Source organism: Zootoca vivipara, chromosome 1 (assembly GCF_965207765.1).
Source record: "Zootoca vivipara chromosome 1, rZooViv2.hap1.1, whole genome shotgun sequence".
Classification (NCBI taxonomy): Eukaryota; Metazoa; Chordata; class Lepidosauria; order Squamata; family Lacertidae; genus Zootoca; species Zootoca vivipara.
In genome coordinates, this window is record NC_142582.1 from 85,296,005 (window position 1) to 85,315,615 (window position 19,611).

At 43.6% G+C, this 19,611-nt stretch overlaps 1 protein-coding gene across 14 annotated transcripts in view; it reads left to right on the top strand.

Moving 5' to 3' along the window:
• Positions 1-19,611, top strand: part of DGKZ (diacylglycerol kinase zeta) — a 145,437-nt gene that overhangs the window by 94,701 nt on the left and 31,125 nt on the right. For 8 of the 14 annotated variants that reach the window (XM_035115432.3, XM_088669407.1, XM_035115448.3 and 5 more), the window contains 11 exons: positions 5,999-6,107; positions 7,290-7,385; positions 9,566-9,643; positions 10,198-10,254; positions 12,842-12,910; positions 14,561-14,632; positions 14,971-15,087; positions 15,185-15,256; positions 17,311-17,406; positions 17,539-17,621; positions 18,995-19,055. In XM_035115432.3, coding sequence (XP_034971323.3) covers positions 5,999-6,107; positions 7,290-7,385; positions 9,566-9,643; positions 10,198-10,254; positions 12,842-12,910; positions 14,561-14,632; positions 14,971-15,087; positions 15,185-15,256; positions 17,311-17,406; positions 17,539-17,621; positions 18,995-19,055 — 910 coding nt within the window. Of the gene's footprint in view, positions 1-3,210; positions 4,204-5,998; positions 6,108-7,289; positions 7,386-9,565; positions 9,644-10,197; positions 10,255-12,841; positions 12,911-14,560; positions 14,633-14,970; positions 15,088-15,184; positions 15,257-17,310; positions 17,407-17,538; positions 17,622-18,994; positions 19,056-19,611 lie in introns of those variants that run through there. The other 6 variants (XR_015949947.1, XR_015949948.1, XR_009557589.2 and 3 more) reach the window with 2 other exon arrangements.

Consider the following 19,611-nt stretch of genomic DNA (forward strand, 5'->3'; position numbering starts at 1 on the left):
CTGGAGGGCCGAAGTTTGGGGATGCCTGGTTTAGTAGCTGTTGGCAAGTAATTTGTGACAACCCTGCTTGCTGAGTAACTGACACTGGGTAGCAAGAGGTTAGAATTTCCTCCCCTGTTTGCAGTATTCCATAGGATTAGGGCCAAATTCTAAATGCTGTAACTGTAATACTAAGCATGCTTGCTTGGAAGTGAATAATTAAACAACTGGAACTTTCTTTTAAATAAACACACTCATTCTAAGGTGATTTCCAAATCCTGGAAATCTGAGTCTGGATATGCTATGCAGGGCATGCTAGAAATTGGCAAGTGACATTACCTGAGAAGTTGACTCACCATAGCACAGCCTTGCCCAACCGGGTGCCCTCCAGATACTTTGGACTACAAGTTCCACCAGTGCGGCTGGGGTAGATTGGAGTTGTAGTCCAAAACAGCTGGAGGGCACCAGGTTGGGGAGGGGCTCCATAGTTGGTGGGTAACGAGTGTAGTCAAACGGGACCATATGGTTCCTTTTCCTGACTTATGTCAAGAAATGAGAAATTCACTTTAAACCACCAATACCCATAACGTTCTCTTGAGAATCAAAGGGACAAGTATTACTCAGGTGTTTGGGAAAGTTAATGCACATGTGTTTGCTGTACGGGGGGCGGGGGGGGGCGGAGGGCAAAATGAACCCTGGCTGTGAAGCTGATTTTTTTAAAATTAACAAGTTTGAATATATATTTAAGGTAGCAATCCTATTCACAATTACTTTACAATACATTCCATTGAACTGAACTGAATTGAATAGATTTGAAGAACAAAACGCCAGCATTTATTCCCAATAAAGATTATGTAGTTTTAGCTTTACTACTTACTGCTGAGTGTAAAAGTATTATATTTCCTTCAAATCTGGGCTGAATTCTACAGGCTAAGGGAGAGTGCTTTGTTCTGCCAAGGTTTCAAAATCTGGGAGGGAAGCAAGGATTCCCCCTTGTAACTTTTAAATGTGAAGCAGCAAGAACAGGGACATTATGGCACAGCAGCCTGTCATGGTAGTCTTCCTGCCAACCTAGCAGTTTGAAAGCATATCCAAGCGAGTAGATAAATAGGTACTGCTGTGTTGGGAAGGTAAACGGAGTTTCTGTGCGCTCTGGCACTCGTTATGGTGGCCACATGACCTGGAAAGCTGTGTGCGGACAAACGCAAAGCGGAGATGAGCGCTGCACCCTATAGTCGAATTTGACTGGACTTTACCATCTAGAAGTCCTTTACCTTAGGAGTCTCATCACATGCTTTGCTGTGTTCTCAGCCTTAAGGAACAATGACAGCTGAAAGGGCACGTTGCGTATAAGTGGTTTCACTATACAAATAATGCAAGAGTAATAGAGGACGGTTATTTAGTGCCACGAGCAAATGTCAAGGCAAGAAAAGTTTTCCATTGCTTCTTTCTCAACTTTTTGTAGCATGTGCAAGGGGCAGCTCTTAGGAAATGCCTCATATTTATAGTAGAATTAGCAAACAAATTGTATAATACACAAATTCGGCTGCCCAGATTTGAGTGACAAAAACATTTTCGTTGCTGTATGTAGGAGCTAAATGCAAAGCTAAAGGAATCCCTAATTACTTGCTGTGGAAAGTGACTGCTTGAAAGAAATGCTAATGCAGGGCAACTGCCACATAATCTGCCTGCCCAATTTTAACAGACTTCTGAAAAGTTTTGGCCTCATGGCAGGTGTGTGGGATACCTAGATATCATCAGATTACTTTCTCTTGATAGCCTATCAAAACTAAGAGCTATAGATTAAACCAAGAAACATGAGTCATTTTTGCTCTGCACAAAACATATGAATATACAGTTGCAGATTGGAATGGTTGCTGAGCCTTGCAGTGAGATTTGGATACTTTTGACTATTAAGAATTACTGTTGCTTGAAAAAGCAATCTTTTTAAAGTTTACTCGCATCATATAGAGAGAATGACTAACAGGGACCTAAAATGCGTTTTACACTTGTGATTGAACAGAGTGCTTGTTGCAGATACTGTATAGGAAGATAAGAGACCTCGGGTACAATTGTATTTTAGAACTCTGATCAGTTATTCATTGAGCATCTATTCACCCGATCAGTGAGTGCTGGCAAGTAGTTAAAAGAAAAAGAAAAGAAAAAGAATTCCTGTTGTTCCATTATTAGCCATCAGTAGAGCTCTGCTATTGCTTCACAGACCCGCCTTTTGTTATCTTTTGTCTCATTAGTCTGCTTCTGACTGTTTTTTTATTGGACAAAATTTTCTAAACTGAGCTTTAGATTGCACGAAATGGAAAATGTTCTGTTCTTCCAGTTTTGATCTTCTGTGTACAGTTGACAAGCAGGAAGCAGATTGAACCAACGTGCATTTTGTTTGCACTCAGGCTCAGGCTGTTTGAAAATAGAGCAAAAGTAGCCTGAGCAGCTTTTATCCTTGACACATCATTTAAGGTTAGCTGCTTCCTATTTTTTTGCATGTTTATATACAAGTGGTGGTGCCTTTATATAAATGCTTGCTGCTTGTTGTGGGATACAGCAGATGCAGGAAAAGTCCATGGAGCCAAAGCATATAATTTTAGTATGAACCATTGACTTGCTGACACTTAGATTTCACCCATGTGCCACAGAGTTTGTGTTGGGAATTACCAAGTGCCACATGGTAGCCATTTCGGCACCATTTTCAGTTCTTGCATTTTCCACATTCAGATTGGCCACAACTAACAATAACACCAGTACAGTGGTGCCTCGGGTTACGTACCTGATTCGTTCCGGGGTGCGGTACATAACCCGAAAAGTACATAACCCGAACAACCACGGAAGCGCGCTTCTGCGCATGCGCAAACTGCGCAGAACACTTCTGCACATGTGCACGCGGCGAACCCGGAAGTAAACGCTTCCGGGTCCGCCAAGTACGTAACCCGAAAAGTACGCAACCCGAAGCATACGCAACCCGAGGTACGACTGTACAAGTTTTCTGACTCGGTAATCTCCCCATAAGTGAAACTCTTTCTCTTTCTCCCCCTTCCTCTTCCCTTAGTGCTGTGTGGTGAATTGGATATTTTGGGGGACTTGGCTCCACTGAGTGAGAGGGTTCTAGATGGCTTGTTGTTTGGGCGTCAGAAGCTGACACAGGACTGGTTATGGCCAAAAAGAATTGGCTGGAGCTTTGAGGGTCGGGTCTGGTCTGGTGTCCAAGTAGTGCTTGGGGTCTGGGGTGCCCCATGATTTCTTCATTTAGATCTTGAAGGCCAGGCTAGGTAGTTGGGAGGGAGGGTGAGTCCTCATTTAAAACACCTGGTTTCTTTGTCAACAGCCCCCATTTGCTATGGAATCCTTTTTCAAAAGGCACTTCAGGAAGAAGCCTGCAGCACTAGGGCCCCGACGCACCAGTGTGGTGGCCCTGCCGGCCAGCAAAGCAAGGCGGCGCTCTGTGGTGGGCCAGCCCTCTGCCACCCTAGCGCAACACCGCCGCAAATCCTGCTCTCAGCTGCACGGGCTGTCTTGCTTGGGCTCCCGGCACAAACACAGGGCGAGTTCCAGCAGGAGGCGATCCAGCACCACGACCCCTCGCCTGAGTCCTCGGTTTTCCGTCCAGAAGAAGCGCGGGGGGCGAGTACACACCATAGATACTCATCTCATAGGGCCCTCCTTGCTGCTGGCCAGCCTCATCCAGGTGTATGAGGCGGAAGAAAGGAGGCAGTCGCCTTGCACTGAGAGCTCCAGCTCAGAGTCCCCCAAGGAGGGGCTTGAGGAGAGCGACTGGAGTGAGGAAGCTGCCTCTTCAGGCTCTGAAGGGTCTGGCCTGAGAACAGAGCAGGAGAGGAAAGAGCTGCAAGCCGAGCTTTCGCGGTGTCCCGGTCCTGCCACACAGCACCCTGCCGACCTGAGGTTTCTCCTGCGAGACCCTCATTACTTGCGCCGCAGGTCCTCCCACCTCCTCCCAGCAGAGTTTGTGCACAGCAGAGCAGCCTACGGGCTACAAGGCAGCTACAGATGCTTGAGCCAGAGGCGGCGCTCAAGTGAAACCCCCAAGCCAGGTGCTTTGCTCCAGTCATGCAGGACGCGAAGGGCTGCCAGGAGGTGGAAGGTTCCTCTTGGGACCAGTTGGCTGGCGTTGACTACCCATAAATGCCTTGGAATGGATCCTGTCTACAATGGCTGCGGCAGCAACTCCCCTGAAGGTTGCAGAGCCCTACTGCCGTATGTATGGCTTTATCAGGGGTACTAAGCACATTGGGGTACAAGCTCATTGGAGGGGAGAGGAGCAGCACAGCTCTGACGCAGAACCACAGTGCTTTCTTGCGGATTGATCAGTTATGAAAGAAGCACGCTTGAGCTGTGTCTTTCTGAAAACAGGACAGGTGCAGTGAGTGTCCCCCCCCCCCATTTCTGCCAGTTGCACTTCTGTCTGGCTCTTCCTCCAAGAAATTCTGAGTTCATTCGGCTGAGAGAAAGTGAGTCACCCAAGGACACCCAGTAAGCATCATAGCCAAGCAGGGATTTGAAAATGGGAGTTTCCAAGTGTGACATTTTAAACCTATGCACTGCATTGGTCTCCTGGCTGCCGTGACTCTTCCCTCCCTGCTTCCTGTTCCCCCACCCCCAATAGTGGCATAATGTGGTTGAATAAGGGATCGGTCATGAAAAAGGGATCCTTCATGTGGTCCTTGAGTGTGCTCTTCCATCAAAGAGCTGGCTGTTTTCCTGCATCTTCCCACGAAGTCTGTTTGGTATTGCAGGTCGCCTTTTACCTTGGGCAAGAATTGCCAATTGGATGTGGTGTTTGAATGATGGAGAAGCCAGATTCCTGTAAAAGGTCTTTGTATGAAACGAGCAGCAACTCTGACCAATTAATGTATTAAGATGCACACAAAAGATTTCATGTATGGCTTTAATGTCACTTTACACAATTTCACAGCACGCGCGCACACACACACACAGAGAGAGAGAGAAGGAAAAGCATTCAGAAGTGCCAAAGATTGAAAATAATAATAATAATAATAGTTTTAAAGGGCCTTTATGACTGTAAGATTGATTGTGTGTGGTGTAGTGCTATCATGTTTGACTTAGGTGGATTCACATCCCTGCTTAGCTACAAAGTTGACTGGGGTAACTCAGGCCATTTGTGTGTTCTCAGCCTCACCTGCATCCGAGAGTTTTTGAGGGTAAAAGCCTTTGAGTTACTTGGAAGAAGGATGGGATAAAAGTGTGTGTGTGTGTGCGTGCACACACACACACACATACTATGAGGAAGACAAAAAAACACGAATATGATTTGTCCTTGATAAATTAATCTAGAGTAAAACACATGTGTGATCTTAAATATGTGCTCTAAAACTCTGAGATTCCCAGCTGCTTATCCTACTCTCACCCCAATTAGCCTTGGAATGTTTTGCTTCAGAAGCAGCAGGAAACCTGGGCTCTGTTTCATCTTCCCAGGAGTCTCACAAGCCTGTGTTATTGTGGTATTAGTCTTCATACCACTAGTGATCTGCTCATGGAATAGTGATCTGCTCATGGAATATTCTACACACACACCCCTTTAGGAGGAAGGATTCATGGCAATAGTTTTCATTCAACTGCCACTTGGATTTTTTTAACTAAACCTCCTTCATGACTTGTGTTTGCAGTGGCATGGTAAAAAATGCCCAATCCACATGGTGAATTTCAGCATGCCAGTAACTTGGCATTTATTAGTAGTTGCTGTGTGGCATAACTTAAAGTGGTTATGAAGAATAGTCTCTTTTTCACTGCCACAAGGTAGAAAATGAAACTCACTGCCTACTGCTGAGTTGGGTAAGTATTAGCTGCTCTGTGATTTCTGAGAAGTTCTGCCTCATTTTGGGCAGCTTTTTGGAATTGATATTAACACATGGAATGCCTTTCTTTTTAGCATCCTTTTCTCCCAGAAGGCTTGCAAATGCTGCATTTAGGAATAATAACGATTAATATGATTCCAGGTGTTTTTATGGACAATCTTCTTCCTGTCTTTCAGAAAAGCTATTGCCAAGTCTGGTCTCCAGCACCTGGTAGCCCAGCCAACCCCCCCACTAGCCCTGAGAAGCGATTCAGACAGGGAGATCCGCAGTACTGTCGACTGGAGCGTAAGTTCTACCTTCTCCCTTTGGGGGCGGGGAAAGATAATGGACGGGTTCTTTCCCATTGGCTTGGCTGCGTAGGTTTTGCCCAGTACAAATCCACACACTTTCTGGAACAAGGGTAGTCTGAAGTCGAGTCACTTGATGCATCAGCCTTGCTGAAGCCAAGCAGGTCTGGTCAGTGCCTATATGGGAGATGGCACGGAACCGTAGAAGTATCACCTTGAGTTCCATGGGAGAAAGACAGGAAACAAGTAGTGCGTTTCTCTGGAGTGATAGTACCTGAGTTTCCAAAGGATGGTTCCTGTAGCTCTGGTTGTGCTCTGCCTTACAGCAATCAACTGGCAGCATGTGGATGAACTCAAAGCTAACCCGTGAAGGTCAAATGGGAGCCACGTGTTGAAATTTGTTTATTTCCTGCCATGTTGGCAAGTCCCCATATCCTGTCCCCATATCCAAAGTATTTGGCCATTCTATGCTTCCCGTTGGCCAGAGTCATTGGTATGCCATGCTTGTAAAGGTAAAGGTAAAGGGGCCCCTGACCATCAGGTCCAGTCGTGTCCGACTCTGGGGTTGCGGCGCTCATCTCGCTCTATAGGCCGAGGGAGCCGGCGTTTGTCCGCAGACAGCTTCCGGGTCATGTGGCCAGCATGACAAAGCTGCTTCTGGCGAACCAGAGCAGCACACGGAAACGCCGTTTACCTTCCCGCCGGAGCGGTCCCTATTTATCTACTTGCACTTTGATGTGCTTTCGAACTGCTAGGTGGGCAGGAGCTGGGACCGAGCAACGGGAGCTCACCCTGTTGCAGGGATTCGAACCGCCAACCTTCTGATCAGCAAGCCCTAGACTCTGTGGTTTAACCCACAGAGCCACCTGGGTCCCTTATGCCATGCTTGTAGGCTGAACCAAATCCTTTCCTTGTGCCTGCTTTAGGTCAGTGGCAAATAACTGGTGGGCACAGGGAAGCAGAATGTGCAACAGGATGATGCCGCAGCATGTGTGGAGTCTTGCCAGAAAGAAGCTTGGTTAAAGCAATGTGTAGTTTTGACTCAGTTCATCTGTGGGGCTGAAGTGGAGTGTCAAGTTAGTTCCCCTGAAGCTAATGACCGGATGGAATTGTGGCCAGGTTCTGAACTGAGTGTGACCCTGCAACAGTACTGTGGAATGACATTACTTGTGTCTTTCAGGAGGCTGCAGTTTACGGGGAGCACATTTGGTTTGAAACCAATGTCTCTGGGGACTTCTGCTATGTGGGGGAACAAAACTGTGTTGCAAAAATGCTGGTAAGTCTTGGCAAGAGGATGCCCCTAACTTGTAAACTTGATTTTTGTGTGAGTCTGCACCACCATCTAGTGGAGGAAACCAAAAAATGCCTTATATTGCACATCCCAGAACACCATCAAGCAGAGGTTATGTGAGCAAATATTTTTCTTTAGGAAAATGAGGGTGGTGTATGGGGGGGGAAAGTGACCCTTCACATCACTTCTATTTGTGCAGTGGGTATTGGCACCTGGTGATTTTTAAAGGATACTTAGCATAATTTGTGGGATTTGGTGTCTAGCACAAAATCTGGAAGTATGAACATGAGAAACCTTTCTGCTTATTGTTTTGAATTGTGTGTGTGTGTGTGTGTGAGAGAGAGAAGTGTTATTAGTTGCACAGAGAGAACCTGCACATTTACAGCGTATTTCTACAAAAATGTCTAAGTAAAAGTGGGGCAATGTATTGGTGGCGGAGCATGAGCTTTTTGTGCAGAAGGTCCTTGGGAACTCCATTTAAAAGGGTCTCTGAAACAAGGACTAGGAAGAAACTCTGCCAAGACCTCGGAGAACTTCTGCCAGTCAGGAAACATCCTCTGGGTCAAACTAGATGTGATCTTTGCTGCATAGGTTGTTCTTTTGTAGCTCTTAAAAAAAACCAACAACAAAAACAAAACCTGCATGTGGAGGGCCTGAACTGGATTGGGACCACCAAGCAGGGCTTAAACTCTTTGCTCCTTGCATGGCCCCGATCAAAATCATTTCTCCTGCCTCCCCCCCCCCCTGCCCATGACTTCTTTTAACAGTTTGAGGGAAAGCAGCGCAAGGGCAAACTAGTCATGCTGTGCAAAGCAGCTTCAAGTGTAATAGAGAACGATGGTTCAGCGGCAGAGTACACGCTTTGTGTCCTTGGGATGGTATTCAACTAAGTTTTACTGGGAGTAGATCCATTGGAATTCATGAATATGAATAAGTGGGTTGATTCTGGGTAAAACCTAGTTGAATACCACCCATAAGGACCCAGACTGGGTATGGTTATCCTGGAAAAGAGGAGATAGAGAGGAGGTTTGGTAGCTGTCTTCAAATATCTGAAGAGATGTCAAATGGAAGATGGAGCAATCTTGTTTTCTCCCGATCTGGAGGGTAGGACCCAAACCAGTGGATTCGAGTTACAAGAAAGGAGAGTCCAACTAAACATCAGGAAGAACTTTCTGACAGTAAGACTCTCACAAGGGGTGGTGGGCACTCCTTCCTTTAAGCAGATGTTGGATGGCCATCAGTCATGGATGCTTTAATTGATATTCCTGCTCTGCAGGGGGTTGGACAAGAGGACCCTTGGAGTCCCTTCTAACTCTACACCTCTATTATTCTGTGATGATAAGTTGGTTATTCTGCCGAATGTCCACACACTCCATATCTGTGCATACTTGTTGTTCAGCATTCGGTGACCTTCCTTGCCCTCCCAACTTTTTTTTTTTTAAGTAGCAAATTCTACAAACTGCCCTAAATGAGTTTTATTCATTCTAGCCACTGTATCTTATTAGTATTAGATTTCAGGATCACCCCCACACTTTTTGTACTGTGCCTCTGTAGCTTTCTTGGCTGCCTCAATAGGATGAGTCACACTGAAAAAGCTTTCCAGGAAGATTTAAAAATAAAGAAAAGCAGGAGGAAATGCAATCACAGGCTTTATGTTTATCTTGTAGAGCTGGAAGAAATTTCCTTGATGCAAATTCATCTAAATTAGCTTGTAATTCTCCCCCTGATTGCATGGTGTTTTTATGTTTTTAATTTATAAGGCTTTTGGGGGAAAATGAGAATCCACCTCAAGTATACAGAATGATAGAAATAAATACATATTTCCAGCTATCCCTTTGATGGCACCCTTTGCTTTGCGGGTCGGGGACTGTGATCAGTCGGTCAATATATTTCAGTGCCTGGATTCCATTTGCTTCATTATGGCCAACAAAAGTGGGAGGTAATGCACTCCAGCCACAATCCATTCCATCTCCATCCTCTCCCCTGGTGCATATATTGGGATGGAAGAACGAAGAGGAGGCCATTACCTGCAGCATTCATACCCAATGCTTGTGTGTTCCATATGTTTTCTTCTCTGCACAAGCAGTTATTTGGGTGTTGAGCTTGTTGCAGGCTTGCCAGTCACTCGCAGATGATGTAAACTTCTTGTCTTCCTTGTCTTGCAGCAAAAACCTCTCTCCAAGCGCAAGTGTGCTGCCTGCAAGATTGTAGTCCACACGCCCTGCATAGAACAGCTAGAGAAAGTGAGTAAAATCTAGTTAAGCTCTTGTGCTGTACTTGGAGAGATGGGATATCAACCTCCTTTTTTTAAAAAAGGAACATTCCTGCCTGATCCAATTTCGATGAACGCTTATATGCCTGCTAGGAGAAATTCCTAAGAACCAAGCTCTCTCTGTCATATTTTGTTCCTTCTTGACTCTGCAGGCAAATAACTTTTGCATTTAGAGATGCCAAAGCCGATAGCTTTGCATTCAGTTGGCCTTGGGTTCAGTCTCTGGTATCTCCACTTAAATGATTTCAAGCAGCAGGGCTGGGAAATGCCTCTGTGAGAGGCCTTGCAGGGCTGCTGCCAGTTAGAATAGATAGTATTGAGCTAGATGAATTGATGGCTTGACTCAATATAAAGTAATCTCATATGTGCCTATGCTCAATTATTCATTGAGAAGAATGAGTGGGAGGAAAGAGGGAATGTCAAATAATGTATTCTTCACAGGACAGAAATGCTTCACATTTTACGTTATTATTATTTTTAATTTTTTAAAAAAGCTTTTCACCCATCTTTCTGTTAAATCTGCAGATAAATTTCCGATGCAAGCCTTCCTTCAGGGAATCTGGATCAAGAAATGTCCGAGAGGTAAGAGCTTTGTGGACTGTTTATTGATTTGTAGCACAAGGAAATTGTGTGCATGCACCCTTTGATGCAGGTGGCTTTGAAATCTTTGGCCTCATTTGGTTCTGACGTGACAAGCTGCCCATAGCCAGGTTTAAAGTTGTATACCTCCCTGAATTTGAGGTGCTAACATGCGTCTGAGCAGTAAAAGACACGCTATGGCCCATCCCTCCTGAGCATTTCTTTTGAAAATCTGCACATTGAGGTACAACAATGAGATGCCACCCGTTATCTATTATTGATACATTATAGTAATGAGTAGAGTTTTCTAATCTAAGGAAAGAGTGGACTAATTTACCAGTTAGTACAGAGGTAGCCAGTGCTATGCCATTCAGATGCTGTTGAGCTACAACTCCCATCAGCACCAACCAGTATGACTAATGATCAAGGGTAATGGGAGTTGTAGTCCAAAAACATCATTGGCTACTCCTGAGCTACTAGTGATAACCTCTGAAGGGACTGGTGCATGCTGGGGCGTGCGTGGCTAGTCACTGCATACTTCCACCACTTAGTTCTGTCCCTAGAGGAAGAGAACTCTCCATGGTGCTGAAAGGTAGAGGGCTGGGCCAATGAGTAGCCATAATGGCAAACCACCAGGCAGCGTCCATACTTGAAGGGAAATTTTAATACATCCACATGCTTACAGCTTCATAGAGAAAACCTGAACCTGTGCTTCAGCTGAACAGACTTTGCACCAGCTTTCAAACTGGATATAGACCTAAAGAAATCTTCCTTTGAACATACTTTTAAAGAGTCAGGCAATTTTAACATACAGACATAGAATTCCCAATGGAGGAAGGTGTACAGTCGTACCTTGGATCCCGAACGCCTTGTGAATCGAATGTTTTGGCTCCTGAACATCGCAAACCTGGAAGTGAGTGTTCTGGTTTGCAAACGTTCTTTGGAACCCAAACATCCGACACGGCTTCCGCAGCTTCTGATTGGCTGCAGGAGTTTTGGTTTCCAAACATTTTGGAAGTCGAATGGACTTCCGGCGTTCGACTTCTGAGGTACCACTGTAACTCTCATTCTTAGTAACCAATTACAGGTAGGTAGCCGTGTTGGTCTGAGTCGAAGCAAAATAAAAAATTCCTTCAGTAGCACCTTAAAGACCAACTAAGTTAGTAACCAAGTCACTATTGTAACCCTTAGGTTTTATCCTGACTTGTTTTTTTGGTGTGTTTTCTCTTGGCTTGGTGGGATTAGAAGTGCAGCCTGTTTTGAGTCTCACCTTTCTGACTCCTAATAGGATCATTATTGGAATGAATCTGGTGAATATCTGGGTAATCAATAAATGTTAAGAAGATTGTACAGGAAAAGACGTAAAAATAAATACCTGGTCACATTTTCCTGAGTTGCAGTGCTCGCAGCTTTTGCTTTCAACAGAGACTAGGGGAAAAAGTAAATTCTGGTCTGTGCTAAATACTTGCTCAAATTTATTTATGTATTGCATTTATATCCTACCACATGGCCTTTAAAAAAATGGCTCTTGGGAGAGCTTACAGTTAAGAATAGAGCAATAGTTGGTGGTAAATCATTAACAACCATAAAAATATGTATGCAATTAAACATTTACAGGGAATAAAAAAATAAGTTATCATGAAATTGGCATCTGTTTCTGCCTCTGAACACCAGCTGAAATAAAATGCCTTTAGCTAATTTCTGAGAGACAAAGATAGCCAGGAAGGCCTTTTTTGCAACGGGGCGGTGTGGTGGGGAAGAGTAAGAAATCCAATAAAGGAGAGGGCACTTAATTGCAGAGAAAGCCCTGCTCTTTGCCCCTGTCCATTGATTTCAGTCAATGAGAGAAGTCTTAGTGCATGGGATTGCTGAAAATCATCCTGTCAGCCACCTTCAAAGCTACAGATTGCACCCCCCAGAATTTTATTTTCGACATAATCATGAAATGAGCAGCTATCTCAAGTTGTGGTTAAGGTAAGGTAATTTCACCAAACGACCTGTACTCATTCGACTTCTAACAATTTAAGAAATCTGAAGCTGTGAGGATCCCTATTGTTAAATGGCACCAGGGATTTGTTCCTTTTGCCGCTAAGCACAGCCTTGCCTGTTACTCCTGTGTATTTAACCTCGTTTCAGAAAGAAAAGCTCCATATAGCGTAATCGCTCTGTGTTGCAACATGGATTGCTTGCTCATAGCCTTGAGGTATTACTCGCAGCAAATACGTAGATGGTAGACTATTCTTGTATTCAGTGCCATGAAATATCGTTTTGAATAGTTTTGGTTTGGTGCATCTTAAAAAGAAAGCACTTGTTTCATCTTCAGTAATGGGTGCTGATGAATACTTTCCTTCGGAAGTGCTCTGCATTTGTCCTTGTTTAGAAGTAGTATTTGGCTCTGAGGCATACTTTCTGAGTTTGAGGGGGTTCTGAAGCAGGGGGAGGTGAAGCTGGCTTACTCCATTCTGGATTGTCAAGGCAGCATTGGAGGCCTCGGTTTCTAAGCATCCCAGCCTAGATGTGTGCTCAGGGGATGGTATATGTGTCTCTCCCATTTCCTCGTCCTTTAAACTATTCACTTGTTTCTTCACAGCCTACAGTTGTGCGGCATCATTGGGTACACCGGAGACGTCAGGAAGGGAAATGTCGGCAGTGTGGAAAGGTGAGGGGGATGCCTCTGCAGATATAGTTTGAAGGGTACAATGAAGCTGGAACTGGGATTTGCAAAAAACAAAAACAAAATAAAACAAAACTTTCCAGGTCAATATTCTTACTCAACTTGAGCTTATATCAGGCACTTCAGTTGCTGGGAAGCGATACTGAAGTTTTGTTTTCTGACACTCCTTTGCGTCTTTCTGAGGCCTCTTCAGTATCACCTCTTTGTTTCTATCTGAAAGCATATTTATTCAGGCTTTTGAGAGAACTTGAGTCTTCTGCACAATATGTTTTTAATTGCCTGGCATTTTTATTTATTAAAAAATGTAGAATTTTATTGTCGTATGCAGCCTTGTGATTCTCAAATGATGGGTGGTTTAGAAATAAATTACTATTATTGTTGGGATCTGTTTGTCTTGAGAGACAATAGAGTGTGCCTCGCGGGGTGAAGTCAAACCACTGTATGAGCAGCACCGAATGTATTTGAAGCTAGGTTTCAGGAGTTGCTGGAAGGCGGCATACAAGGCGCCATTCAACAGTCTTAGGGACTCTAATCTGTATTTGTGTAGATTCTACTCCTTAGCCTTTTCTTCTCCCAAAGTTTTCCTTCTCCAAACAACATCAACATATTATAATTGTTATATAAGTATATAATCACATTAACAACAACAGCAACAACAACCACACCTATGTCATAACTGAGATTCATGGCAAACTTCTCACTCACAGACCATTTTCAGAAACGTAGGGGGAGCACCCACCCAAAGTTGTAGAGCCCGCCTCTCCGCACTCCACCAATCACTGTTCCACCCGCAGCCTCTGGCATGCAGCCCCAAGCACCACATGCCGCAATGCTTCAGAGGTGCTGGAATGCACCAAAGAGGTCCCGGAACTCACCGGGAAAAAAGCCCTAACTGTAGGGTGGGTGGGAATACGCTTCCTTTTGGTGCTATAAACACTAGCACATTGGGACAAGAGTTATGTGTCTGGTGAAGGATATTTGTCCACAGTATATTCTTTCTTTCTTTTTTAAAATAAATTTATTTATTTGGTTTTTCAAATTAAAGTTTTGCAATCACACATCCAGCATACAACATAAAAGCAAGATTCCAAAGAATCTCCTGGACTTCCCTCCTCCCCTTTGTGGGTCCTATTGTCAGTCATTTCCTCCTGCATCTTTTATAATAATCCAAACCTTTTACATCTCCATTATATCCAAAATTCACCATTAAACTACGAGTGTTATTCCAATCCTACTAATGATTTTAACTGATTACAATGGTTTTTTAAGATAAATTATAAATTTTCCCCATTCCTTATTAAAAATTTGGTCTTCTTGATTTCTGATTCTTCCGGTTATTTTTGCCATTTCGGCATAATCCATCAACTTAATCTGGCATTCTTCTCTGATCAGGACTTTATCTTCTTTCCATCTTTGGGTCAATAACATCCACACAGCCATGGTCGCACACATAAATAGTCTTTTCTGTGCCAATGTCCACAATATATTCATGTTGCATTTCATTTATTTGTTTCTAAGATGCTACAGGACTCTTTGTTGTTGTAAATTCATGGACCACGGGTTTATTGCTATGATATAAAAAGAAACTTGAAGTGACGTGCAACTTTCTCCTTATTTTCCTGTCTCCCTGTGCAGGGTTTCCAGCAAAAATTTGCCTTTCACAGCAAGGAGATTGTAGCCATCAGCTGTTCCTGGTGTAAGCAAGCAGTGAGTGCAGCATGTATCTGTTTGCTAAATTGCCCTCCCTTTCTAAACACAAACACCTCTGCCTCCTTTGCCTCCCTCGCCCCAGAGTTTGGAAGTACTAGTCTTCTTCTTGTTTCGTTGTTTTTTTTAAAGTAGGGGGAGTATTTAAAATGGTGGTCCTGCCCCCTGCAATCTGAAGTGGTACAGCCCATTCCTTATCACTTTACCCCCTGATTGCTGCATCATTCTGCTGTGTAGGTAGACGTGGCCAGTGTTTGGAACAGACACACTAAAGACTGTGATTGTCCTGGACAGTTCTGTAGACACTAACTGGCTCTCTCCTTTTCCTTTCCTTTCAGTATCACAGTAAAGTTTCATGCTTCATGCTGCAGCACATTGAGGAGCCCTGCTCACTAGGGGCACATGCCGCTGTTGTCATCCCCCCCACTTGGATCCTACGGGTCCGGCATCCACAAGTAGGTCGCCTCCTCGGGTTCCTTTTCCATTTAAAACAGGGGCCTCATTTAAACCAGTTCTTTGTTTACATTGCTTCTTCTTTCCCCTCATCTCTAGAACCCGCTAAAGTCAAGTAAGAAGAAAAAGAGGACATCGTTCAGGAGGAAATCCAGCAAGAAGGGTCCTGAGGTCAGAGAACAGAACTAGGATAGGGAAAGACTGAGAACTAGAAGGGGCGTAAGATGCAAACTGAAGAGCTGCTGGTGCTGAGAGATCAGTGGAAAAAATACCAGGCAATAGACTAGTGTTTGGGTTTTTTTTCCAGTGTTTTACTGACGAAAGTTTTTAGTATGCTGGGGGGAGTGGAACACTTAATTTTTTTTAAAAAAAATCTGTGTTCTCATAAACAATTGCTTGGTTAATTTACAAATGACAAACGTTCTAACTAACATAGCAAAATAGAGGATGTATTTTGATTTTCCTCAGTTTCAAGAAAAACAGTGAAATTGCATGGAATCTCCCAAATGGAATCTCTGAGAGTGCAGATCTGCATCCTCTGTTAAAAAATTAAGAAGAACTGAACAAAATGTAATAATATAAATACTTGCATTATAAACCAATAGTTGTATATAGAAAATCCATTTTTATCTTAAAGGTGGCATAACAAACATAAGAAGGATTAAATGCTGTAACTAAATGTATATAACCACAAAAAATGGAGAAACCCACCTCTTACACTGATGATCAACCATGCAAGATAAAAACAGTTATGATGAATTCTCTGATCTAATCTGTGATGAATTTTAAAAGATAAAATAATTTGTCTCTGAATGATTTTATCTTGGCTTAATAAGCAAACATATGTATGAGCATTTTGATTGCTCAAGCATCCTCTTTGCAGCACCCTTCAGCAACATGAGGAAGTTTCCAGTTAAGCATAATTTCCCAGTTTGTCCAAACTGGGAAGTCGTGGTTGCTACCTCGGGAAACTCTGGTTGACTGAAGGGTTCAACATTTCATTGTGCTGTTCTGCAAAGGGAGGAGAAAAGGGGTCAGCCATAGAATTCTAGTCTATTTCTGCTGGGAATATGGTTCAGTAACACATTCTGTTGCTTTTCCAAAGATAGGAACCCTGGGGAAAAAATTGTATAATATTTTTATTAATTTTCACAAAAAACAAAAGCATTACTTTTAAGAAGAAGAAAAAGCATAAAATAAAACATTTAAAACAACTATATATACAATCCATATTGAATCCACAGTATGGGGTTACTTGAATCCCCTGACTTCCCTCCACCCCTTCCCTTGACTCCTTTATAATATAATCCTGGGATTGATGAGAGTTGGACCTAAATTCTGATCAACCCTAGCCAGGGATGATAGGAGTTGTGGTTCAGAAACATCTGGAGGGCCACAGATTCCCCATTTCTGTCATAGAATTACTAGTCTCCAGTGATCACTAATAATGTACTAGTCTCCAGTGATCACTAATAATGTACAGTTTAGTTGTATTGTCACTTTATTTGTCAGTTTATTATGGGTGCTGTGTGCATATGCCTTTCAAGTAAACAGGATGGCTCTTGACTGTTAGCAGAGAGGCACTGCAGCAAATGGAGGACCAAGCAATACATTTTAAATCATTAAGGTTTAGTCACTGAATTTAAGTATTGTTTTTGAACGGAGGAGAGCTTAGTTAATGCTGCTTTGATATACCACAGTATCAATAAATCCTAAACCTTGCTAACTGATCGCATGGGATTAAAGGCTTGGGGAGTTTTTGCTTCCCTACCTGAGGCAACATTAGTGGCAGACCAAAAGGAGACAGCTTGTTTCTCAGGATGGTGGGGATTGAAGCCCAAAAGGAGAAAAGGCTGAAAACAACTTTGTATTTTTGTAATGAAACCTTGAAGGCTGGCAACCGATGGTTGAAGCTTCCAGTGGCCCAACTTCCCCCGTTATATTTATGCCTGTTTCCAGAGACCTTGACCAGAAATGAACATTGAACTCCAACTTCTGCCAAAGCCAAAATACATCCCTGCTTATATTTGCCCATGTAGAACAGATCGTGCATGTTTGTCCAATTTTACGCAACTTGTACTAACAGAGTAGTGTAGACTTTAATGGCGATACCGGTAGTAACTGGGGTCCTACAAAAACAAACAAATTGAGCTTCCTGGGCATAAGCTCTTATTTCACCATAATCTGGGTCGTTATCCTTAATCATTACTAATGTTATTTTGCAGGAAGGGCGATGGAAACCCTTCGTCATCAAGCCTGTCCCAGCACCTCTCATGAAGCCGCTGCTTGTGTTTGTGAACCCCAAAAGTGGTGGGAATCAGGTAAGTGTATTTTTCAAGCATTTTATTCCATTGGTAGCAGACCATATGCTGACACATCTGCATTTTAGCCCCCGTCCTTCTTCCGTTTGTTTCCCTATTTCCTGACTCTCTTCTCTTCTCCATAATTTTTAGGGAACAAAAATTATCCAGTCATTCATGTGGTACCTCAACCCTCGACAAGTTTTTGATCTCAGCCAGGGAGGCCCCAAAGAAGCGTGAGTATCTGTCTGAATGAGTCTTAGCTCCATCCCAGTAGAGAGGCCTTTTCTAAATGACACAGGACTGAAATTCCCAAGAAAGTGTGTGTGTGTGTGCGTGTGTGTGTGTGCATGTGTGTTTTTACATTTGCATCCTGTCTTTCTTCCAAGGAGCAGAGAGTGGCACTTTAGTATCAGAAGAGTGGGAACACCTGATGTTCTTGTCATTTTTTCAAGCTGGATGACCCATGCAATCTAAGCTACTGTTGACTGTGTAAAGCAGGGGTTTTCAACTGGTGGTACTTGTACTGCTTGATATACAGTGAAGTGCTTTCAGTTGAAAAGTGCTGGTAATGGTCTAAAGGAAGAGTGGAATGGAACAAAATGAACAACCCTATGAGGTGAATTAGGGAATCTTTGGCGGAACTGCAATTCCCATCAGCCCCAGCAGGCTTGGCCACTGCCCAGGGCTGATGGAAATTATTGTTCAGCAACATCTGAAGGGCCCACCTGGGCTAAGAGAAAGACTTTTCACACATAGATGATGAAGCAGACTTCAGGGCAGAACCTTCGTTTCTCGAATTCATCACAAATCCTTAGCACCTATGCTTATTTTCAGTTAGGGACCAAGTGCAGCAGAAAAAAGAACTACAGTCATACCTCGGTTTAAGTACGCCTCGGTTTGAGTATTTTCAGTTAAAGTACTCCGCAGAACTGTCTGGAACGGATTAATCCACTTTCTATTACTTTCAATGGGAAAGTTCGCTTCAGGTTAAGTACGCTTCAGGTTAAGTACGGACTTCCGGAACCAATTACACTCATGCCTCGGGTTAAGTACACTTCAGGTTGAGTACTCTGCGGACCCATCTGGAACAGATTAATCCACTTTTCATTACTTTCAATGGGAAAGTTCGCTTCATGTTAAGTACGCTTCAGGTTAAGCACAGACTTCTGGAACCAATTGTGTTTGTAAACCGAGGTACCACTGTACTGTTTACACCTTCTAACCAGGACCCCTTCTGCTTCCTGGAGGAAGGAGAATCTAATAGTTGTGTCCTACCCTTGTCCACTCAAAAGTAAATCCTATTGAATTTAGTGGAGCTTTCTCCCAAATAAGTGGGGTTGGGAATTCCTAGTCTAAATTACATAATCCAAAGTACAGTCCTTGTTTCCCAGTACCCTCTTCCTCTGATTATGTCCATACAGCTCTTTCTGGTAGCATGAAGATTGCCAGATTGAGGACTGGTTCCAAAGACAAATGTGTCTTGATGGGTTCTTACTCGGTTTCTACATTTCTGAAAGATTATATGAAAACAAGGGGGTGCTTCCTGTTGATGCGGCGCATTCCATTCTTTCCCTCTTAACTATCACTTCTTCTGGGCTTTGTGCAGGTTGGAGATGTATCGCAAAGTGCACAACCTACGAATTCTGGCATGTGGGGGAGATGGTACGGTAAGTGGCCGCGATCCCTTAAGCACTTGATGAGTTATGAAGAAAGCCGGGGTTTATGTCATAACACCACAAGAGGACCACAATCAGGCCAAAGACCCATCTGGCCCAGGACTCTTCATACAGTGGCCAACTAGACGCCTCTGGGAAGCTTGCAAGTAGGACCTGAGTGCAACAGCACTATCCCTACTTTTTATTCCCAACAACTGGCATTTGGAGGTGTACCACCTTGAACAGTGCAGATAGAACATGACCACCATGGATAGTAGTCATGGATAGCCAATTAAGAAACAGTTCATTGGCTCTGAATCAAATGAGAAACATGGGTCCACCAAGTCCTATAATTCACTCATCATCATTCAAGCCCAGGATGCAGTGTGTTTCCTCTTCAACCAAGATGCTAGCTGAATTGCATGCTAGTGACAGTGGTTTTTGTGAGCAAGGCCTGCATTGGTGGTTTTGTGATTAGCATGGCTGGTGGGTCAGTCACTGTAGTGACTGCTCAGGTACTGCTACCCTGCTGGCCTTCATTCAACATGCCACTTCTCTCTAAACCAGG